Source organism: Polypterus senegalus, chromosome 2 (assembly GCF_016835505.1).
Source record: "Polypterus senegalus isolate Bchr_013 chromosome 2, ASM1683550v1, whole genome shotgun sequence".
NCBI lineage: Eukaryota > Metazoa > Chordata > Cladistia > Polypteriformes > Polypteridae > Polypterus > Polypterus senegalus.
Window position 1 is genome coordinate 270,455,593 of NC_053155.1, and position 26,032 is coordinate 270,481,624.

The following is a 26,032-nucleotide window of genomic DNA, read 5'->3' on the forward strand; positions in this document are numbered from 1 at the left end:
CATAATTGCATTCTAAATAGAAAAAGCTATTCTCCCATTGGACAGAAACATATCTATTTCAGTGCATTTTCCTGTAAATGATGTATAAACACAACATGCTGATCTGAAAAATCCTACAATGCTGCACAGTGTATATAATAACACTAGGCAGCATTGTGGGAATAAACACTACTGACTGCAAAACTTTGAATATTCAAAATTAAAATGAATATTGCAAACTGTACTAAATATTCAACTATAGTATTACTTCAAGAAACCAGATACAATCTTTGTTTTGCTCTCAATATTTTTGATTAGTTTCCTAAACTGTGCATTACTATTAAATATGTAAATGATAACCTCTGTCAGTTAGTTCCAATACAGATCACTTTGTAGAAATCAAACACAAAGCATGCATGACTAATTTGAGGCACAGAGGCTACAACTCATTCATGCAGTCATGCATAATGGAAGTCAGCTGTCTGTTGCCAATGTCTTTTGACAGAGCAATGAAAACAAATGCATAGCAAAAAATGCAAGTTACTTAGTTTACACTCAGTAGCCTTTTAAATGCATTTACATCCCTGACCAATTCTCTAACATAACTGAATAAGAAATAATAGAGTGCAATTTTTAATGTGACATTGTTTAATGTTATAAACAAACAATCATTCAGAAAAAAAAACTAACTGGCTGTTTGAATAAGTATTCAACTGCCACATTTTAAATATTTTGTTAAGCCACCTTTAGTAACAATAGCAGCTTCAAGCTTTTCAAGCTGTCCTTGAAGCTGTTGTCCTGTGAGGGGTCTATAATGCAAGCTAGCTGTTGACTCTCAGAATTTGCCTTCTGACCCAGTTAAAAGCTTTGGGTGTGCCAGACCTGCTCATGCCAGAGCCTCCTCCAGTTTTGCAGTCTCCAAGATCCTTTTGATGGTGTTAGCAACATAGTTTATTCCAACACTTCTTCCCCTAATACAGAGGGTTTGTTAAGTAATTAACATAAGCTGGGACACCTGCGGAAAAGAAGCTGCTACCCCTAGTACTTGATCCCTTTTTGTATAACTCTGACAATTTTTTTTTTCAGTTTTTGGTAACCTACACTATTTTATTCAAATCTGAATAAATATTTAAAATAGGTGTTGCTCTAGAACTTTAAACTGGTACTGTGTGTTCCAGCTTTGCACACTGGTTGGGAGTGATTATTGCACATTTTCCTCAGGCAGATTTAAACCAGATGGTTCAAATGATGCTAGTGCACTTCAGTTTTTAAATACCTGATTCTCAATTGGATTCAGATCTGTCCATTGACTAAGTCATTCCAAGACATTATTTTTTTGTCCTTGTGCCAACCCAAAGTAATTTCAGCATTGTATGCAAGACCATTGACCTGCTGAATGATGAACGTTTAACCCAAGATTAAGCTTCTCTTCCAGTATCACATTATATTTTCCAGCCCTCAATATTCTTTCTATTTTAACCAGGAACCAAATTCCTTCTGATAAAAAGCAGTTCCACTGCTAAAATCACCATACTTTGCAGTAGGTATTTTTTTCATTTTGACCATGTCCACATTATAACCAAGTGACTCATGAGTTCTTGGCAAACTCTAGATGTTACAAAATATAACCATGTGAAAACACATCTTCTCAGAAACTGTGATATATGAGAATCTATTAATTAACTTTTCACCTTGGTAGCTAAGCATATCTGAAATTTCTTAATGTTAATCTTTGTTCATACTCCTTCCAGTCACCCCTTTCAACCCTAAACTATATTATTGAAATACTTTAGGAAGATACAGTATGCTCCAAAGCTAAGTCTTAAGGCTTAAAATGTAAACCTAATTTTATTACTTGTGGCCTTTTGAGTCCATGAATTGACATCTTTTCACACCTAACTCTATAGATTGTTGAAAATTCAGCACATGCCTTTTATTTATTTATTTATTTTTAACTTTTGGCAATATAGAGTGTAGTGCTCTTCAAAATATTTACTCAGGTGCAACCATCAAAATACATCCAGCTTACACAAAGGGTTTAACTGGTTACCATGGCCGCTAGTAAATGCTTACCTGGATGATAGAGAAAGCTAATGTTACACCATGCTATAAATTGCTTAAAAGCAATCCCACATCTCAGAGTGCATCTGTAAAAATCTTGACTGATGGCGGCTACTTATCTATACAATTATTACCTCACAAATCAGATAAGAAAGTAATTCTGATTCTAGACATCTTACTTATTCATTTAGACAGCATATGGCATCCTGACCTATACATATAGTAAAAACAATTTTCAGTTATGTAAACTCGCATTTAATTCCAGCATGAGAATTTAAAACATTTCTGATTATTAGCAACAGGTACCAAAATTACAGATTGCCAAAAATCTTACACTTTATTCATTCAGCTTTATTTTGTGGGCTTACAAAACAAAAAAACTTTGCTGCTTTCAAACTACCATCCACAATCTTTTTGAAAATTCTACATTCACATTTCTTCTGTTCAACTCCCAAATGTATTAAAAGTTCATATTACTGCCTCCTTTGTGCATATAAAGTATGCTCTATAATATCACACATCTACTTATTCTACAAACAAAGGAAAATTAAAAGCTTAAACAGCAGTGTGATAAAAAGTTAACTTTATCAAGCAATCAGTACAGTATATCACTGTAATTAATGGATTAAATGTTTGTGTAGACATATACATTTTTGAGCCTGTTTGCAATTACCTAACGTTTACATAGAAATATTTGAAAAGTCCATGAGTGTTAGTCGCTATATAAAAATTACTTTAAAGCTGTAAGAAACTGTACATTTAAAGTACAAAGATTAAGAGGCAAACTTCAAAAAAGTACAGAAGTAAAGGTAAAGTACAGTCTCTTTTACAGTATATAAAACGCAAAATAAGCAGCCACTATACCATACAGCTGATTATTTATCACAATTGTTTAACATCTGAGTACTTGCTTGTTGGAATGCACCAAGACAGCTAACCTTTGAACTTTGAGCTCCAAACCAAGTCACCTGCACACAGGCAAAGACCCAACAATACAGGAAAAATTCTAAACTTTCCCATGTTCCCGTTTTCCTTTTCTACCAGAGATTACCTGCTGATGACAGTGACACTTCCTTCATGTTGCTTTCACAAGAGGTCTTTAAAAGAAAAAAACAGTCTTAAGCTTTAGAAAGCTAAGCCAAGTACTCCCTTTAGCTTTGCATTTTCCTACAGTTTTAACTGCCTGGGAAATTCCTTACCAGATGCCAATTTCAACATCTTCATCTTACATTGGTGACATTATCACACAAGAAATCATTAGTTTGTTATTACTGTATGTTCTTGTCCCTTGCTTTTGTGGGGGAAAACTGAAAAATATCTCTGTATGTGAGAAACATGGTCTTGGAACATAACATTTTTTTAGACTCATGTTCAGCTAGCAACGTAAAATGTGTGGTGTTTGAAACAGTGAAGTTATACCCGGGGTGAGGAAATTAACATCCTTACATTACCAAGTGAAGCTTTCTGGATCTTTATATTAGATACACGTTCTCCTTAGGGCTGAGCACATTTAATGATCTGTCTTATGTCCTAAATCATGTTACATGATTTGATTTGTTTTATTCACCTACTGCACACTCATTTTTTTTGGTTTGACAGTTACAAAAGCTAATAATAGTTATTCATTTTTCTTTATAAGTTTAGTCTTTTGTTTATTCAACCTGCTGCTTTTGTTCAATAATATATAACTCTATTTCTTTTATTTCCAGTAGTATTTTTCTATCCCCATTAACTATGATTGTTTCAATACATCAAGATAAAGTGATACTGTACCCCAAGTCGCAGAAATACAAGCGACTTATAAATGTTGCCTAGACAGGCACATTTGATTTAGAAAGGATTCAGACCACTTCACTTTCTGTATACTTTATTGCATAGCAGATTTAATTTTAAGTGGATAAATTTGACATTTTCATTTATCAATCTGCACTCAGTAGCCCATAGCCTGCTATTAGACAATTCAATTCTTCCTCCAGATGTTAGAAACTTAATGCTAACACTCTAAGTTAATTTTGCAATTTCTGCACAATGCACATTTATTTATTACCAGTCTACCTTTCGAGTGACTGATTTACTGTCCTGTGAGTATGTAACTTTTTTATATTTCTGCTGCTGCATGCATCTAAATTTCCCCTAGAGATTAATAAAGTTTATCTAATCTAATGACAAAGTGAAAATACGTTTTAAGAAAGGTCTGAAAATTAATTAAAAATCAAAAACTGAAATCTCTCATTTATAGAGTTATTCAGACCCTTAATTTAGTATTTTGTAGAAGCTCCTCTGGCAGCAATTGCAACTACGAGTCTTCTTGGGTAAATCTTACAAGCGTTGCAGTTTGCACTCGTGGATTTGGGCAGTTTATCACACTCTTCCTGGTAGATAAGACATTTCCCATAATTGAGCTTGAGGTTAACTACCATGTTCAGGCGTCTCCACAGGCTGAGCCACTCAAGGACAGTCAGAGACCACTCCAGCATTGTCTTGGCTGCATGCTTCAGATAATTTTTGTGGTGAAAGGTGAACCAACATCCCAGAATGAGACTGTGTACACTTTTCCAGCAGAGTTCATCAAGAACCTTTAAGTATTTGGCTGCATTTGATGTTCCCTCAATTCTGAGTCTTCCTGTCCCTGCCACTGAGAAATATCCCCATAATGCCACAGGTGAGGTATTATACAGGTGATGAGCAATGCCTGGCCTTCACCAAACATAGTGCTAGGAGTTCTGCCAAAAGACTTCAATTTCTGTCTCATCAGACCAGAGGATCCTTTCCTTCATGCTATTAGAGTCCTTTGAATGCCACATGCGCTGCTTCAGATGCTTAACCCTTAAATACTCACGCTGCTGTATTTTATACAGCAATTTCAGTTATTTTTGTCCAATGTCCTTTTACTTAAACCTACCGGCAGCATCTGCCATCTGTCCTCAGCTTGATTCACTACAAGTACATTTGTCGCAATGGTTTCCTTTCAGTGTGCCCCCAGCCGGTTTTATGGGTGGATGCACAGTTCCATATAGTGCGTTTGGTACACTGCGCAGGTACTTATGTATGTATGACAACGATGAGATGTTTTTCTTGCAATGACTTTGTCTGCAAAGAACATTCCACAACTGAAGTGAAATGTGATACATGTGCAAATCCTGCACTGGATGAAGTGTGACTGATGATAAATGGATCAGGTTTATTTTCAGATAGTCCTAGACTGTGTTATACTATTCAGTAATATGGTATTAAATTACATTAAAAACATCCATCCATCCATTATCCAACCCGCTATATCCTAACTACAGAGTCACGGGGGTCTGCTGGAGCCAATCCCAGCCAACACAGGGCGCAAGGCAGGAAACAAACCCCGAGCAGGGCGCCAGCCCACAACACACATTAAAAACATGTACAATTAAAAATCATTGCAATATTTTTTATTACAACCTCACAGTGTGCATATAAATAGCCATTAACACTGGTGCATAAAGTACACCGCGCAAATACTTATGAGATGAGAAATGGTGTGAGTAGTTAAGGGTTAAGGGTCTCTGTATATGCAGCATAGCAGGTATGTTTAACCTTGAAACTGAGATCGACGGTGGGATGAGCAGTCTCAATATCTCTATCCAAATCATTAACACCAAACTCATGGCAGATAGCAACTGCCAACATTTCACCAGAAAATGTATCTAACACCTTTATTTTCTCACTTCTACATCACTGACTTAGCACACTTGGGCTAGACCCCATAGGACTTGCACTATGCTTTGAAGGCACAATAAAACTTGATTTTTTTTTTTTAGCCAAAGAAAATATGCAATAAATGCACAGGTAACTCTTTACTCTAGAACAGTAGTGTGAGGAAGGCAGATACAGTATCCAGTTCATTTCACCCTTGCCCCCAGTAAAGAAATATCAATTAAACCTTGAAATGTGTGATGTTTCATAATCAAATCTTGTGCAAAAATCTATACTAGACCACGCCCTTCCCTGCATATCAGAGCGAGGTCCAAATTCCATTCTCATTAAAAAATAAATAAATAAATAAAAGCTATTACCACTCCCTAAACTTGTGCCTCCAAATTATTTTCTCCACTACACATAGCCACAAAGCTTATGAATGTGCAAAGGTTGAAAACACAAAAGTAAAAGAATACAAATAAAAATGAGAAAATACTTGAAGTCACTAAAGTTAAATGTGCAAATTCTGAGGATTGACTGTACTTACTTTGTTAAAGTAAAAATAGTTGTGTTACTTTAAAAAAAAAAAAAGTCCTGCAATATACAAGTGTCCACCTGATGACAGCAAATGATGTAGAGGGTAATTACAAAGGCATTCTGAAATCATGGGAAAAGAGCCGAATAAAAGTATACATTTACTCCAGCATGTACTGAAGGGTTGAACCAGTCCAGTTTTGGGTCACAGGAAGCCAGTGAGTATTGCAGCAGCACTGAGTGGAAGGCAAGAAGGAAAAATGGTGTGCCAGTCCACTGCAGGACACAAATGCACAACCAATCAGTAAAGAGTGAGCTGTGTCGAATTCAGTAACAGAAACCTATAAATAAATAATCAATAGTTTTAATCTAGCTCTCTACTATTGATAATTTGGAACAGTACGATCTGGTGGTGTAGTGGCTAGTGTTCATACTGAAATCTTTGGGGACTCGTGTTGGGAATGTAGCAGCAACCGCAAAACTTTCTGGATGGAAAACTGCTTATAAGATTAAAGTAGCAAACCGTACATGGCAGTTTTCAATATTTTAATCTTAATATAAAACATTACATTTTTACATTGCTTCAGCAGATCACTCATATGAAACCTGCTCTGATTTTTTGCTTTAAGTGTGTAATCTACCGCTGGACATTAAAGTGCGATATGCAGCTTACATTTATTGTAATGTTTTATTTCAATGTCTCAAACTAAAAGTTTACCACGCATCATAACAGAGCATGACAGATTTTTTTGAGGGTGAAATTAAAATAACAAAAAAGATCATCTGGTTTAAAATCTTAAAGTAAACTTAAGGCACTGGCACAAACTAGAAAAAAAAAAATCAACAAAACCGTAAAAAGGTAAAAATGTTTATTTGAACTTCACACTACAACACCCAGATGGTGGCTGCTACAATTAGGCTGCCTGGCACTATGAGGGGAATCTTCTTAATTAACAATTTAACCCTACTGAATAAAGTTTTCTCTTTATTTGAATAATTACTAGTTGCATTCATGCTAAGGATATGTTCATTTGTTTGATTAAGCTCTTTCTCTATCTCATCGCATAAAAAAGCCATGAAAGTGTAAATACAGGATGAAGGAGCCATGACAAAATTTGTGACACAATATATGCAGCATTAGCATTTAACAGTGCACTTCCACAGCTGTGATTCAAAGAGCACAAAAAAATAAATTAAGCCTCTTCAAAGTTTATGGGGGGAAAAAAAAATCCTATTTGTCTTATGCCATGTCTACTTGGTAAACTTGAAGAAAAACACTGGCTACCTACTACATGAAAGGCAGGCCAAGCATCTCATGATACACTTTTATCTTTATCAAGTACATCGAATCACTACTTCCATTTATTACTCCCTTTTTATTCAAAGTTAAAATTATCTCCCTAGGAAAAAATGTGTCACTCTACAGCTGGTACACTTAATAATTAAAACCTTTGCATTAGTTCCCATTTAAATCTTTTTTTAATTGTGTTCATGTATGTCAAACATTTCAGTAACATCTATAGTGAGACGGAGACTATTCAACTATGGTATCACAAACACCGTCTAACTATACATTTTGGTGTGTCAGTGTGAGCTGTTTATGTTTGTGGCAGGCTGTCAAACTATGCTTTCCGATTTAAATGTTTCATATTTAAACATTGTTGAATTTATACTTGCATTTTAAATTATGTCTACATTATATATATTGGCAGGAGGTAATGTACATCGTTTATGTGATATTTTCCACAACAATCAATTAAAATTTCATGCAAAAAGTGTTAACATGTTATGCAGCCACTCAAATTTGGATTACCATTCCACTGTAATTAACCATGGAGGGAGGTTAGGCAAGGACTCATTTTCTGTGTCATATGCCTTTCAGTCTTTATTTTAAGGACATTAAACTTCTTTTCGCTGTGTGCAGAGCTTCTCTGCAGATCAGACCAGATTGCACTTCATGTGAAAATGAACTTTGGCCAATCAGTAAATGAGCCAACAGAGTGTTCTCTTATTAATACTGAAGAAAAATGTGATTTTAGCCGAGATTTCTTGATTTACTCCTGTCTTTTTCCTATCATCAGTGTGTGTAGGTGAATGGACATTAAAAATGTTAAATTTAAGTATAAACAAACCTTCAACGCATCTTGTGAGCTGGGGTTGGAACTAGAGTATCAGTTTGTTGAGTGCCAGAGTATCTGATTTTAATCTGACAAAACTTGTAAATTGCATGCCTTTTTTTAGTATACTTCTTGCTGCAGCATTATGAAAACACTAGGCTGACCCGCCTTTTAAGGCGACCGACTTTTAAGTTGACCACTTCTTAAGGCAATTCAATATGTAGATCAATTTGATATTTATACAAACTCATTAATTTGGTTATATTGCATTTGAGCTGAATTACTTTAATACTCGTAGTTTCTGTTATTTTTGTGATGAAATGTAAATTTTTTTTTCTATATTGAGGTCGCCCTTTTGAATCCCCCTGATATTTACTACACGGAGAGGCATTTGTACTCCATCAACATTAATTATTTCCAGAGACATAATTTTGTCTATTTTTCCAGCGCATTGCACACAAAAGCAAGGGAACAATGGGAGCACCAGAACTCTGCTCACATCATGTCGCTTTGTACCGCAAGCTGCAAGTAGTAAGTCTGTGATAAGCGGAATACCGCTACGCTTTCCACTCACGGGACGGAAGGACAATCCCGACCGCTTTTATATAGTAAGAAAGAACAAGAAGAAGATATCGCACAGTCTGGAGTAGAAAATCATCTTTTACCTGGAAAAACGAAACTACAAATCCCATCGTGCATTGCAAAATGGACGGGGCGTGTGTGAAACTCCACGCCTGCTTAGCACTCACAGGATGGAAGGACAATCCCGACCGCTTTTATATAGAAGGATAGAAGATTTGTTATAAGAATCTCTGCAGTGTGCCACTCAATAACATGTACACAGATCCCAAAACATGAGGCATCATGAATGCCTAAGAATCTGCTGGAATGCTAACATCTCACAAAATATCATTTGCAAATGTGGCTTGTGTAGTAGTTGCATTACTATTTGTAAGTTATTTATCTAATGTTACGTTTTATATTAAGGTTTGATAATATTTTATGAAAGAAATTACAAAAAAAAAACAAACACAGAATAATTTTTCAATATACTGAACAAATGCATTCAAAAACAAGTATTTATAGTAATTCTTTAGGAGGGTAGAGCAAATGGCCCCCTTATCACAATAATGCACTGACTACAGTTGAAAGTCAGAGAGTCTTCAGAACTGACGGCAGTTATCTTAATATGTAAATGTTAAAACGACACTTAACGAAAAAAGTGTTTAGCTCTATGTTCAGCTGTGCTTATTTAAATATGCCTATTACAAATTGCAAAAAAAAATTAAATACGTAATACAAATATAATAAAAGAAAACAGGTTTTCATATACACACATGCATATATACATATACATACTGTATATACATGTACAGTATATGTGTGTGCGTATACATATACATTCACACAAAACACACACATATACACACACAACTATAAAATAACCTGTTTAACACTGTGTGGGTTTTCCCTGTATTCCAAAACAGCCGTGACCTTTCTAGGCATAAACTCCACAAGACCTTTAAAGGTGTTCTGTAGTATCTGGCACCAAGGTGTTACTACCAGATCCTTTAAGTCCTGTAAGTTGGGAGGAGGAGCCTCCACAGAATGGACTGGTTTTTCACAAATGCTCGATTAAACTGAGATCTGGGGAATTTGGAGGCTAAGTCAACACCTTGAACTCTTTGTCATGTTCCTCAAACCATTCCTGAACATTTTTTTTAGCGTGGCAAGAAAACTTACCCTGTTGAAATAGGTCACTTCCATCAGGGAATACCGGAATACCACTGCTGTGAAGGGGTGTATGTGGTCTGCAACATCCTTTAGATAGATCATGCGTGTCAAGGAAACATTTCACATGAATGCCAAAACCCATTGTTTCTCAGCAGAACATTACCCAGGACATCCCACTGCTTCTGCCAGTTTACAGTCTTCTCATATTATATCCTGCTGCCTTCTATTCCCCAGGTAAATAACGTACACACACCCAGCTGTCCACATGATCTAAAAAAATTATTATTTAACAGACCAGGCCACCTTATGCCATTGCTCCCTGGTCCACTTGTGATGCTCACGTGTCTATTATAGGCACTTTTGGCGGTGCAAGCTGTGATGCACTGTGTGTTTTGCCATCTTTCTCTCAAACCAACATGTTCAAAAACCATCTAAACCAATTCACTGCTGCAGGGGAACAGCAGGCACCACCAGGCAGAAGGCAGGAAACAACAATGGACATGATGCCAGTCTGCTGCTGGGCCAGAAAGCTTTGAGAGGGAAGAAAACATGTTGGACTACACAGAGTAAATGCAAAGTTTTAAAATAACATTAAAATAATCCTTTCATGAAACATGAACAAAAGTACTTCTAGTGTAACAAAAACAGTGAGCTTTTAATTTATGTTCTATTGCGTTCTACACAGAGGACAACACAATTCTTCTTTCTATCAACTCCTATTTCAGTGTTAAACAATCTAAATATGATTAAGTAGTTACATGGGCATTTGGTTAAACATATTAACAGCACTTTTATGGCAGTAAACCATCACTACTATCTATAGTATAGACTGTATTTTTCCCCCAGCTTTTTTCAGCTCCTTTGTCATGGTTTTCCACTACTTTGCCTGGCTCTCTTTCATTTTTACAGAAATATATGCAACAGACAATATCATTTATTTGTTGAATTGCTTCCATCATATATGACTTATTCAATTACTCATTCAATTAACATTTGATGTGAATGACTAATAAATACTATGCATTTATTCTTTTCCAAATACATCATACCACAGTATCAGTGAGTCTTGATTTGATCATCTAAGGCTTAAACTGAACAGCTTAGTATAGATACACTGAATCATTATGGCTAAAATCCAACCATTTATATGTGGCATTTGTTAATGCTTAACCAAAGAAGCAATTTCATTCTGGGAAATGCTTACTATTTCTACCAATGCTGAATAAAATAATCTCTTTCACTTTTCCTACGTATTTCCTGTGTTCAGATTAACATGTCTTTAAGCAATAACTGAAGACTTCAGACTTTTTCAATGGTGTAAAAAAGCTTATAATGTCTCTCAGATTGAGCTCATGTTACCGTAAGAGCCACTTAACTTGATCAATGCATTATTTTAAACTGCATCTTCAGAAAAATTCAATATTAATACTTAAACATTACAGAAGGGACTAAGAGAATCAATAGAAAGCATTTCCAGACTTTAGAGGCTATTTTTGATCAAATAAATAAAGCCAGCAACAAATAAATGTATTAGAAAGCAACACATGTGCACACAGTCCTATATATTGTACATACAGTATGTCTTTCACAAACACACAAAATGCATTAAAATGTATTTGGCTTCTTTCCTGATTGCCACTATGACTGCAACTAAATGCATCCTATAATTTAGTACCAGTCTTTTTTATGAATGTAGAAGAATTTGAGCCATTTCTATAAACATTTCCCTGTACAACTGCTTCAATTGACAAACACTGGTTAAGATTTCAAATATAAACTGCTTGCCATATGACCTTGCCTCAGCAATTCTACAGGGTTTAGGTTTGGACTTTTACTATGGCTAATACTGTGGTTAAGTGGAGTCCCACAGCCTTATGAATGACTTGTAGGCTTACACACTGATAAAAATCATAACTATTTCTTTGATTGGAGCATTATTTGCCTGTTGAGTCTTTGTGCTGGCAATTTGACTTTGAGTGTAAGGATCAAATTAAAGGATGTTTATACTAAAGAAGGACTGATTGTAATGAAGCCTGGCTATTTTCAATAATTTGGCTCTTATTATCCATTGGGTTGATCTAACAACAGACAAATGTTTTTTTCGCACAATGCCCACTGGTGTTAAATAATGTTTTTGTTGGATTAATAAATTAGGTTTAAAACATATATTCCTTGATCCTAGGAGTTCTTTATTCAAGATTATATTTTGAACGAAATTTCTGGTGTCATAAACTTGCAGTAACAGAGGAAATCAGGAAGGGTCAAATACGTTTTTAACCTCACTGAATATATAGTACATATGCATTGTATACAAACACAAATACCAGAAGTATTCCATACTATTTAGTGCTGCTACCTCATGGATCCAGTATTCAGGGTTGAAGTCCAATCCCAGTCACTGTGTACCTGTTTCTATACGGGATTTCCTCTGGGCATATTTTCCTTTTATATCCCCAAAGTCAAGTGTTTTCAGTTAACTGGTAATGCTAACTGGCAGAGTACTGGTATGTAGGTGGGAATGTGTATTTGTGGGTGCAGTGGAGCATGTATGCCTGATGAGCCCAAAATAGGGCGAAACATGTGTCGCGTAATCTTTGCATTATTTGACAGTTAACTATGTACCATTCTATGATCTGCTTCTCGCAACTAAGAGGGCACCCCTGGCAGATATTTGCCGACTTGCAGACCAACCACATGTGTTACCTAGTAGGTAACCACCCATACAATCAGATTGTGATTCAGACTTCAAATGCTTAGATAGATAGATAGATAGATAGATAGATAGATAGATAGAGAGAGAGAGAGAGAGAGAGAATTCATCGAGCACTTAATTCTAAGTGCAGAAGCATCATCAAATTAAAATGAATTTGAAAAAGTATAAGTGCATTCCACAGTATGTACAACACTACTCACCCACTTCAGGACATTATTCTCCACATGACTTATTCCTGCTCTCATTTTGCACATTACTGTCACTAAAGGACTCAAATCAAATTACTACCAGTGCTCCCTCTATCACTCTTTTTTATTTCTTACATATTTTTTCAATTTTAAAATTTCCTTTATTATGTCATAATGTCAGCTTGTGTGTTGACTCAATAATACAACATTTGGTAAAGGATTCTTAACAGCAGTGCTAATGTTTGTGATGGAACAACTTTTAAAAAGAAAAATGCAATGCACTTTTATTACTAGACACAATACTAAATACATTCCATTAGATGTACATGTACATTCATACATCTTGCAAACATTAATGCTGGTTACACAAAACAAAATTTAGTATTGGAGGGACAAATCAGTTTCTATTATATATTGTAGACTACTGTATATACATACATACAGTACATACTGTACCTACACATGCAAATCGTTCATATACTGTAAACACACACAGACTTCGCCATCTATAAAATTTAAATGAAATATTTTCCTTTCATTCTTCTTTCAAATCTTTACTATGAAAGTCAGTGAATTTCTTTACTTACACTAGATGAAGGTATTTCATCTTCTCCCATTGAGTCATCAACAATTTGATGTCCATTCTGTTCATTTAAAAAAAAAGGTTAGTGGCCTGAAACGAAAATATTTCTTCCAGTCCCGACATTGGATTTACACTTTCTAAACACTACCACAAATACAAAAATCTAATGAGGTCAGCACATGACTCTCTCTGTTTACAATTATAAATACAGTACAGTACACAATGTGAATTTACTGAAATATACCTAAGGTGCAATAGTACCAACATTTATTTTCACATTTTTGTCCATTTTAAAAGCAATTCTGTCACTGTAAATAGTGAAAGCATAGCATGTAATCAATGCTCCTTTCTAATTAGAATTAAGCTATTGTGAATACTGCATATGATGTTGAATTTTTAACTTTAAAATCACAAGGCTCAAGTTTTGGATTGTTTTTTGCAATTATATTAGTTTATTTCTGAATCATCTTTAAAACCTTAAGGATGAATAGCTGGAATTCACTCAAAATCGAATCAGCTCTTAGAACTAATTACTGCAACTTGTCTGCAAAATTTCTTTAAGAATTCATCTATGCATTCTCATGTTACAGTGCCCACAAAATTTTCACCACTAACACACAGATGCATATCTTTCCAAAACTGCTCAAAAATGTTCTAGGATTATGAAAACGTATTTTTCCATTGAAAAATTGAGGTTGATTTTTTAATAAAAACAGTACTATATCCATATATGAAATATGGAGAAAGTAAAAACGAACTATATCAAAAATACATGCTGGTGTTTTAAATATGTGTTTGTATTTTTGTCTTACAAAATAAAAATAAACATAATAAAATAAACATCAGAATACACATTTTTCCTGTAACACATCATAACAATTAACCACTACATAACTCTGTACAACTGACACATTAAATCATGAAATACAACAGTTACAAAGGAGCCAGAAAGCTTTTTTTTTTTCAAATTAAATTCATGTTATTATTCAGACTTTTAACACTATGCCAGGGCTATTCAAGTATAAATTCAGTTGAGCCAGACTTTCAAACCAAGAAATTTAATTGGGCAAGACTATTGAGTGGCTGGTAAGCAGAAGGTAATACCAAATTTTAAACCAACAGAAATAAATGTATTGAAAAACACAATGTTTATTCATTGTTTCCCTTTAAATTTTTGTCACACCTGACACAGGTACATCAGACGCTGCATAACAAAAAGTTATACCTGAACAGAATCTGAGGTAGTGGCAATACTTTTTTTTCCTCCCACTTTTGAAATAAAAAAAATAAACGTTTTGGTCATATCTGACCAAGGCACATCCCAAAATGCATACAAATAAAATAGTGCACAGTGTTAGCAATAACATTTGTTTCACTTCTGAAATAAAATAAACGTTTTGGTCATAAATGATCCAGGCACATTACAAAGTGCATTTAATAGAATAAAAAAAATCTATCAATGCTATCAAAATTATCAATGTACACACCCATAACAAGTGATAGCAGTAATTTACATGCATGAATACAATGTCTACTGCACACAGAGGGAACAAGGTTTGCACATTCCACACTATGTTGATATTTTGACATGTCTCACTACTTCATGGGCTGTGAAGGTTGGAGCTTTGGCGGAAAGCACTTTGTGAGGGCTCAGGGCACCTCCTTAGAGAGAGCTGAGCTACAGGATCAGGGTGAGTGGGGAGCGAATGGTAAAACAGCAGGAAGAGGCAGAAAAGCCTTTTTTTTTTTTGGGAGGTGTCCTTGTCACTCAGATTAGGTGTGGTATTAATAATAATAATGATCTTTAACTTTGTTTAGTGTTTTCCTGATTATTCAAAGCGGTTTGCAAACTCTACGTACGGAGGACACATAATGCGAACTCATGATCTTACAGCTAGGCAGCAGCACTAACAGTGTAACACAGGGAACCATTTATAGTGCAACACACCAAATAAAAAGACAGCATTTTGAAGATTTCCCCAAAAAATGGCTCCGGTGTGTCTTATTTGACAAGTTGTCAAAGTATTATAAACTACTACCACCACTTCTAGACACACAATAACACACTACATTGTCGGTTGAATATTGCTAGGCTATGCAGAGTGTTGCTTTTGTGGTCTTTACTACTGTAGAAATTTCTAAAGGCATGCAAAATGTGTTTTTCTCAGTTTCTCTCTGCATTTCTGGTGAGACCACAGGCAGGGCCACTCGGAGGTTGCTTCTGGGATTTATGTGGCAAACAGGCCGCCATTTGAATACACTGTTGGTAGGTGCATACCGGGATTTTAGTTTGCTGTAAGAAACTTCATTATTTGATAAATTTAGCATAGGTGGTACAAATGTATTTTAACAACCCGGATAGTTTTTACAGGTGATACCAACTGCCATCTCCTTTCTTGGCTACCCTACAACCCCATCAAGCAATTACTTTCACATGGCTCCACACACTCCCACCAGCCTGAATCAATGCCTAGATATTTGTACCGTTTGATCTACCACACACCACAGCTGGACTCTGAGGCAAAACCATCTTCTTTGAAGGATACTTGCGGGTGGTCACACATTCAGACCTTTAAAATTCAGCAGCAAAGAAGCATCTACAAAACACTGGGAGATAAATGCTCGCAATGGGGAAACCCTCTCCAAAAATCTTCTCTGGTTCCTTCTATGACCAAGTGCTAATTGGTAACCAACTATGTTTACGCTGCATGGCGTTTCTTTTGTTCCACTTCTAGCCCCTTTAATATCTGCATTTAAGTTTCTAAAAATATTGTGTTATGGCATACTGGACAAATTACTGGATGATCAGGGGAAACAGGAAGCACCTGAGCTCAATTTTGAGCTTCGTGGCAAAGGCTGTGAATACTGATGTACATGTGATTTCTCAGTTTTTTTATTCTTAATAAATTTGCAAAAACCTCAAGTAAACTTTTTTCACGTTGTCATTATGTGGTGTTGTGTGTAGAATTCTGAGGAAAAAAATGAATTTAATCCATTATGGAATAAGGCTGTAACATAACAAAAAATGTGGAAAAAGTGATGCGCTGTGAATACTTTCCGGATGTACTGTACATATACAAACATATCTTAGAGGGCTCCGCTCCCTGCTCGCGTTGCTTGCCAACACCTGGGTTTGGTTAACCGGATATACAATTTAAAGAGATTGTTGTTTTCATGGGAATTGTTACATATGCATTATTTTCACATTTACTTTAAAAGTTCTGTTAAAACAATATTTGGAATGAACTTTTCTTCAAGATAGCATTGAATTTTGATTCCATGTTTGGATTTACATTGTGACAATGCAACGTATAACTGCTTGTGAGTGAATATCGTTTCTTTCGCTCTAATAAATAAACCAACGTTTCGAATGTTTGTCCCTGTAATTGTCATAGCAAAAGCTATTCTAATGGGAAACTAAGTGTTTTAATACAAATGGCATATCAAGATCTCCTTTTGTGTCTAATGTTATTCGCGGAATATGTATTACATTACCTTTCTTGTCACCTGTTAAAATTGTACATGTTAGAATTGTTCGACCAATTTTTAATACAAATCTTGTTCCATTACATAGTCCACCATTCATACATAAATTACACAATAACATTATGCTACATCTTTGTTTCAACAGTAATTCGGCCAGGGGAAGACCTGACGGTGTTAACGCTTGTAGATATTCTATGGGATATTGTAAATTGATGTTTTTATCTTCCGCACGATCCCCACCAACTGCTTCAGCATAGTCTATTGATACACATTTTATCAATTTGCCGTTTAAACGCTCGACAATTTTCACTTTAATTCATTTGACTTCATTGTTTCTAGCTGCCATATTTAGATGAATGGGTCATTCTAAACTGGATCTTCGTGTTTGTATGTGTGTGTGTGTGTTCATAAGTAAGCCCTTTAATGGATTAGTGTCTGTCCAGATTAAGTGCTGGAATGCACCTGATGACCGTGCTCTTGTTTGAAAATAGTTGTAAGTAGGGTGTGACTTGAAAGAATCTCATGGTAAAAGTCTCCATCTCGCGGAACTTCCTTCCAAAAAGTCTCTTCAAAAAGTCACATCTCATCACAGGATTAGTTTTGTCCAAAGATTTTTTTACTGATATTGAAAGCCAAAAGAAGAAGAAAAAGTCAAATGCAGCATTTTAGTAAGAGAAGACAAGAGAGGTAGATGATGTTCTAACAATGCTGCAATTACAGCATTTCTGAAAGTCACAAGTGCAGTCAGTCTAGATGTATAAATGAAATCAAGTTTGGTGGGATTAAAAATTCTGCTTGGGTTGTTCTATGACCATAATCGGCTCTTCAGTCTACGTATTTTTTTATAGTGAACAACTACAGCTCTACTGAGAAACAGACATACAATTTCAAAAATGTATAACTGTCAAAAAGCATGTTGCATGTGCATTAAAATATCTTGCCACCTGTGCTGGCTTTACACCTTATCCAGTTTTTTTTTTTTTTTTAAATATGCAAATCAACAGTAAGCCAGTGCATTCAGTGCTCTGTAATTAGCTCCGCAAGAAATGTAGATCAGTCTCCCATATGGGAAGAGACTCCATGAATTTCTGTGTGGCTTTAAAAGGCGATATAGAAGAGGGCCTGATCAGTGTGATGGTACAATTGATGGGTCACAAAGACCTATCATTGCACAGGGATTATTATAACTGAAAAGCATACAACTTAATTTTACTGTAGGCTATGACTGATATCAACCTGCAGGGGTAAGTTTGAAGTTTGGGACGAGCTGAAGCTGATGTTTGTGCCTTAGCCAAAAAAATAAAAAATTAAACAACACTTCCGAGAGAATGCATAAAGCAAATATATTTGATTCAATTTTATTCAAATAAATGTGAATAAAATTGCTGTGATATGTTGTGCCCATACCTCAATGCCCTGCTTATATTTTTTCTTTTTCCAAATCTAAAGTGGCAATAATTAATGGCTGGTGAGACAAACCATTAGCACTTGTTCTAGCCACACTGGTTAATCCCATGTAGTCTGCTGAATGGTGTACATGCAAATATCTATAGAGGTTCTTTGTGAATCATTTGCAAACTTCCTGCTTAGTCAATAAATAATTTTGGTTAAATCTTTTGGCTTACCATGCTCATTTGCTTTGAAGTCAAAGAAGTGCCAAATTAGCAAGGCGGATATCTTCTTAGCCATCAATTCATTCATCTACTGTATGTGTTTTTTACATTAAACATAATGTTACAGTGCATTGCCATTAACAATGAGGACACTCTGTGGCCAAACTGAAAATTATAGGAAGTGCAAAAAAAACAATGTTGGCTTACTCCATAAAAATGGTGATGCCCCATCCCCAGTGATATGTTTAAAAGGTACAAATGCCAAACCCTACAGACCATTTTAACTAATGCAGTGTCAGTGCTGTGGAATGCTGGAAAACTGGACTGAAAGACCTAGCATAACTAGTCTACATTGTCTCGCAATTGCCAGGCAACAATCTTCTTATTCAGTTTTGAGATAAAATGAAGAGTAGAAATGGGACAGTAGTTGTTGGAATATGATTTGACTTTTTCAAAATTGGTTTTATATCAGCTTACTTTAAATACAGAATATGGGCATACCTGTATTACCAGAAGTCATAGACATACAATTGACACATAACAGGATAAATTGCTTCAGGACAAGTTTTCAGAAGAAAGGTATTTTAAATAAACTATAACATTTAATCCCAATTAGTTCTAGCCTCAGGGACCTCGGGCAAGGAAATGAAAAATAACAAACATGTAGAGAACTAGACTGCAAAATAACTAACCTTTACTTGCTCTGTGGTCTTTGAATACAAATACTAAGTAAACGATCAGAAATGTCAACTGGTAAACATTCTGTAGAGCAGGGCAATTTTAGATTAAGACGTGCTAATTTGATTACAACACACCTCTCAAGAAGTAGTAAAGCAGTAGAAATAGGCAAAGCAGGTCCTTATGCCAAACTAACATGCACAGGAGGTTAAAAAGAACTCTTCATAAAAAATAACTGGCAGTGAAACAGGAATTGAAATATTGAAAAGTGAGATAAAATTACAATTGGAAAGTTCAGAAATTGTACACCACAGGTAAATTTGATTAAGTTTAGTGGAGGCTTCTAATGCTAAAGCAAGACTGAGATTACACAATCATAGATTACTTTCCAGCCATGTGAAATAAGCAGACTGTTACAAAAGCAGTAAACAACTGATTTCAACATAATTCAAATATAATACATACATAAACAAACAACCCACTCTTGTGTTTTATACTGGAGGTGAAGAATACCACGGTTGTATAGAATAAAGTTAAATCTTACAGAATAATTCAGTTTTCAAGCCAAAATATTATACTGTGTTGATCCTTATTTTAAGATTACACACATATTGTAAAAAAGCGTATACATGATGTATTAAGAAGGTAAAAAAGCAGACCATTGCTCTGAAACTCAGCCATTTTAAAAGCAGACCAACTGTGCCCTTCAAATCGCCAGCTACCCTAATTCAATTTCCTCTGCAGCACCGTTTCAGCAAAAGGGGCACGGATTCACCTTGGAAAGTCAGTGCTTATTGCCATTATTGAGGCCAATATGTCAATTGCTGTTTCCATTCTATAGAGAAATAGAGAATAATAACTGAAAAAGGCACAATTACAATCATTTATATTTTTCACTATACAGAAGCTTATTTCTTTATATTGCAAAGATACTGCCTACTGCTGCTAAAATGCACAAGTGTACTTCAGAGAGAGAAAACTGAGCAGGCATGTAACATGCAGTCAAGTGACAAGAACTGAACAGATGTGTTTGCCTATCCCAAACAATCATAGCGCACAAGGCAGGAACAATCCTTGCACAGGAAACAGGTTTACTGCAGGAGGAAGACATACACACCACATACACCCACATACACCTCAGCCACTTTGCAATGTTAACTCACCTAAGCTTAATAAGGCTGATGTCCAGTAAGTTAAGTACAAATGTTTTAACATAGGGGAGTGGTAGTTTGGATCTTGCAACAATCTAGGGTTTTATTAAAAATACAATGCAGTGTAATCAGTTCTTATCAGATTTACTGCTGTGTAAAAAGTACAAAGAAACTCATAAGTGCTTTTTTCACTGAGCTGCTTGTCATAAACCTTGCTCTCTAGGCCAGGGGTGTCGAACTCCAGTCCTGGAGGGCCGCAGTGGCTGCAGGTTTTCATTCTAACCATCTTCTTAATTAGTGACCAGTTTTTGCTGCTAATTACTTTTAATTAACTCGACTCAGGCCCTTTAGTTGTTTCTTTTTCCTTAATTAGCAGCCAAACAATAATGAGACACAAAACAAACTGCCACATCACACAATATCTGAAAATAAAGAAAGGTGAAGGTCTCAGTAAGGTTGATCTCTCAACTCACCAAAACACTTTGATGATGTTCTTAAAAACAGAAAATCAACAGTTTTGGAAATGTCAGCTGTGGCAGAACGAGACCAACAATAAGCCGTGGAATTAAATAGTTTATTTAAAAGCAAGAATTGGCTTCTTATTAAGAAACTGGTTGGAGTTTGAAGCCCCAGTTTAGCTGGTTACCTCATTTCACGTCTCCTTTCTGTTTGGCTGCATTTTAACGAGAAGACAAATCAATTCAGAGGACCGAATCCTTCTAACAGGGCTATTAAAACGTGAATTAGAAGTGAAAACAGGTCACTGATTAGGAAAAGGGTTAAAATGAAAACCTGTAGCTGCTGCGGCCCTCCAGGCCTGAAGTTTGACACCTGTGCTCTAGGCTATGAAAATAACACAATGTAACGGGTTAGATTTGGTGTTGTGTTGTCATAGCTCCATCCTTGAGAGGCACTGCAAGCAGACAAATGAGAAAGAAATGTATACTTACCTTGAGAGAATAAGGCCAAGACTCTGTGATAAAAGGCACTACGTTCAGTTTACTTTTGATGTTACAAGAATGCCTCAAAAACATGGAAGGACGATTTTCTTAAATTATAAACCTTTGTTACCTAATACACCTACAGTACTTCAAAGTAAGTTTTAAGGCTTTTCTTTATAACAAGACTCCTGCACCCTTCACCTTCCTTATAAAATGCAAGAGTGTGCTAGTTATTTTTTAAAACTTATCAGATATGCTTCACTTGAGAATGCAGTTTCCCGTGGAAAACTAAAATATCCCATGAGTGTGAAGAAATAAGTGACTTGAAAAATACCAAACTTGTTCTTAAATTCCAAAAAAAAAAAAAAACATAGCAGAGGAGCATGCATTTAATGGCAGTTTATTGTTTCATACAGCAAGAATTGTGTGTAATAAAACACAAAGTTACTTTTTGACCATGATATGGAATTACCACAATGCCATCTTGTTTTTATCAGACATCACTATTTTGAGCAGTTGAGGCCATGATGTAATGACCAATTAAAGGGCACAGTATCAAAAATTGTGGTGGATGACATCAGTTTTTTGCTCGTGTATTGGGTTTTGTCATAGAATCAATCGATTCCCAATTTTGACCCCTGCTTTGATCAAGATTTAATCTCCTGGTTCTTTAGCCAATTTAATTTCTGGAAAATTTAAATATAAACTGAAATAAAATCTTCCATTTGGTACAAGTCAGCTGGCAATCCCTGTACTCCTTTTTAGGTTTATACAGTTGTTTAAAAAAATATGCCATTATCTGTGATATCTTTAAACAGACAAAACAAAATACAAAAGCAGATTTTATTCAGTTATCCCACATTCTCTCAGGCTGTTTTGCAATGCAGGCACCCCTAATACAAGCATAATGAACTTTCCTTTATACAAGGATTTGGATTTACCAATGCAATACAAACCATATACACAAAAATAATCTGTATTACAGGTGTTTAAACTCCCTGGACTTAAGGTACATTGTAAAGAATTCAGAGTATATGGAGAGATATTTTATCTTTAATAAACCTACCTCATATTAATTTCTGACACTTTCTTCAGTTCTGGAGTTTGTTCCAAATTCTTGTATTTCTTTATGGACGAAAAATTTGATCTTAATTTGAATTAAATAAGACTAACTGTGGTGATGCTATTAACCCTGAAATTAATAATTCACTGTATTAAAAATTCTTGTTTTATTAAGAAGCAAGTTACTTGTTTCTCAAATTTCCATTCAGTTGGTTCATTTTTCACTACCAAAGAGATTAATATTTGTAAACCATCTTCATCTCCTAGAGATCCCCCGCCTACATTATTTATATATACTGTAATACGTTACTGTGGCTGTTCATTTGTCTGTGCAGGATTTTAAATCACCTGTAGCTTGCAGACCATTTGACCGATGCGTATGGGCACTCTTCTCATCCCTACCACCTTCACCATCACTTCCCCTACCTCTTCATATCTTAAATCATTCTTGAGACAGATTGAAGACTTACGGTCATATGAAATTCTTTGGATTTTTGTTTATCATTGGCTGAGCTTTCAAAGTAGCAATAACAAAATTAAACAGGTGTATAAATTTGGGAACCCCAACATAGATATTACTTAGTTGAGCCTCCTTTTGCAAATATAACAGCCTCTAGACACCTTCTATAGCCTTTGATGAGTGTCTGGATTCTGGATGGAGGTATTTTTCCCCATTCTTCCATACAAAATCTCTCCATTTCAGTTAAATTTGATGGCTGCCGAGCATGGATAGCCTGTTCAAATCATCCCATTGATTTTCGATGATATTCAAGTCAGGGGACTGTGACGGCCATTCCAGAAAATTGTACTTCTCCTCTGCATGAATGCCTTTGCAGATTTCAAACTGTGTTTTGGGTCATTGTCTTGTTGGAATATCCAACCCCTGCGTAACTTCAACTTTGTGACTGATGCTTCAACATTACCCTGAAGAATTTGTTGATATTGGGTTGAATTCATCCGACCCTCGACTTTAACAAGGGCCCCAGTCCCTGAACTAGCCACACAGCATGATGGAACCTCCACCAAATTTAACAGTAGATAGCAGGTGTTTTTCTTGGAATGCGGTGTTCTTGTTTCACCATGCAAAGCCCTTTTTGTTATGACCAAATAACTCAATTTTTGACTCATCAGTCCAAAGCACTTTGTTCCAAAACGAATTTGGCGTGTCTGAATGAGTATTTGCATACAACAATCGACTCTGTTTGTGGCGTGAGTGCAAAAAGGGCTTCTTTCTCATCACCCTGCCATACAGATGTTCTTTGTGCAAATTGCGTTGAATTGTAGAACAATGCACAGATGCACCATCTGCAGCAAGTTGTTCTTGTAGGTCTTTGGAGGTGATCGGTGGGTTGTCTGTAACCATTCTCACAATCCTACACATATGTCTCTCGTGTATTTTTCTTCGCCTGCCAGACCTGGGTTTAACAGCAACTGTGCCTGTGGCCTTCCATTTCCTGATTACATTCCTTACAGTTGAAACCACGGAGATAGCTTTTTGTAGCCTTCCCCTAAACCATGATACTGAACAATCTTTGTTTTCAGGTCTTTTGAGAGTTGCTTTGAGGATCCCATGCTGTCACTGTTCAGATGAGAGGCAAAGGGAAGAACAACTTGCAATTGACCACCTTAAATACCTTTTCTCATGATTGGACACACCTGTCTATGAAGTTCATGGCTTAAGGAGCTAATCCAATCAATTTTGTGTTGCAAGTAATCAGTATTGAGCAGTTCCATGCATTCAAATCAGCAAAATTACAAGGGTTCCCAGATTTTTGCACAACCAGTTTTTAACATTTGATTTAATTTCATACAACTAAATACTGCTTCACTAAAAAAAATCTTTGTTCGGAAAACACCCCAGTACTCAGATGTTCCTAGGAAATGAAAGACATACCACTGTTATCTTTTTTGTTGAAAGTAAATTATTATGCTGGCTGAAAGAGGTTCCCAAACTTTTTCATATGACTAAGTGCCAGCTTAAGTGAAAAATTAAAGAAAACGTACTAAATAATTGCAACACAAACACTGACTTAATCAGTTTTAACGTGAAAAGATGCTGATGAAAGTAGAGAAGAAGCGGGCCGGCCGCTAGGGTGGAGAAAAGAAGAGCTGCTCAGCAAGCACATCAACCTCTGAATAAACAAATGCTAAACGTACAGAGAAAAAGTATGAAAACTATGAATGCTAAAGTCAAGTGTATTCACTGCATGTTATCATACAGTGTGCCATTTACTGGTAAAACAATATTTACGTGTATTTTACAAAAATGTAATTAATAGTTCCTTATCTTCAGGATTTGCACATTTTTCTCCTGAAAACTGCTGCGATTCGACCTGTTTCAAAAAACATCAGCCTAAATCCTGATTGCTTTGCTATTTACAAGCCCATTTCTTAACCTCTCTTTATTTCCAAAGTTCTGGAATATGCTGTGGCTCTACAGCTGCAGACTCACATGCATGTAAATGCTCTGTTTCAACCACTCTAAACTGGATTTTGCCCTGGTCACAGCACTGAGACAGCACTGGTAAAAGTGACTAGAGATCTGCTAATGACTACTGATTCAGGTGCTATGAGCATATTTGTTTTGTTGGACCTCAGTACTGCTTTTGACACAGTCTATAATACAAAATTGCCTAAACATTTGCAATCTCTCTTGTGTATTAGTGCTACTGTTCTACATGGGTTTATGTTAAACTAGCCAACCCGCGGCGTACCATACGCCGCATAATCAGGCCAGTTTTTTAATGAATTTTAAGCACAGGGAGAAATTAACATTTGAAAAATCGGTAATGTAATAAATCAGCAAGAAAAGCAACATTGTAACAATGCACAGAACGAACCAACATACAATCGTCCGTGCGGCGCTCAGGCGCGGAGGGTGGAACGGGAGGAGAGGAGAAGGACGTCCATTCCGCTTCCTCCGTCATGCTAGTGTGCGGATTTCTCGTTCAGTATGCACTGCCTGCTAATGTGCCCACCTCCAACTCGTCACTCAAGTCGTTGTCGTTTTTGCATATTCCAGATGCACCTGTGACTCACGTAGACTTTTCATTGCTCTGTGCAGTTTTGGCTGCCTTTCTATATATAATCCACCAAGACACCCGACCACAGTAGTAGCGAGGTGGGAGGGGGGTGTGCACAAAGGGTAGGGATGTAATGAGTGGGAGCGTATGAGTCGCACTTAGTGGGAATTCCACAGTTTGCAGCCTGAATAGGGTTCAATGGCTTACCCACGCCTCTCCGCGCCGTGTAGACACACGCTCAATTATGCATAATTATTTATTGAATGCTAAACACTTCTGGAAAGACATGGTTGTCTAAAACGGGTTGGTGTGAGAATACAACAGTAAGTGAATGAAAAGATGGAACTCTGGAGAGAGCAAAATACAACACAACAGTGAACCCGCGGCATAACAAACGCTGTGTGGCTCAGACGTGCATGTGGACTCTTAGCACAGAAGAAAGGGGCTAACTGGGTGGTCGGTGAGTTTTTGCGTCCGGGCAAATGGGCAGGCAGTGTGAATGC

The 26,032-nt window shown here is 36.2% G+C and overlaps 1 protein-coding gene across 2 annotated transcripts in view; it reads right to left on the minus strand.

The window, feature by feature from the left end:
* Positions 1 to 26,032, minus strand: part of LOC120523875 (ribosomal protein S6 kinase alpha-3) — a 167,192-nt gene that overhangs the window by 102,711 nt on the left and 38,449 nt on the right. For both annotated transcript variants that reach the window (XM_039745555.1, XM_039745554.1), the window contains exon 2: positions 13,580 to 13,636. In XM_039745555.1, the coding sequence (XP_039601489.1) occupies positions 13,580 to 13,636 (57 nt within the window). The remainder of the gene's footprint in view (positions 1 to 13,579; positions 13,637 to 26,032) is intronic.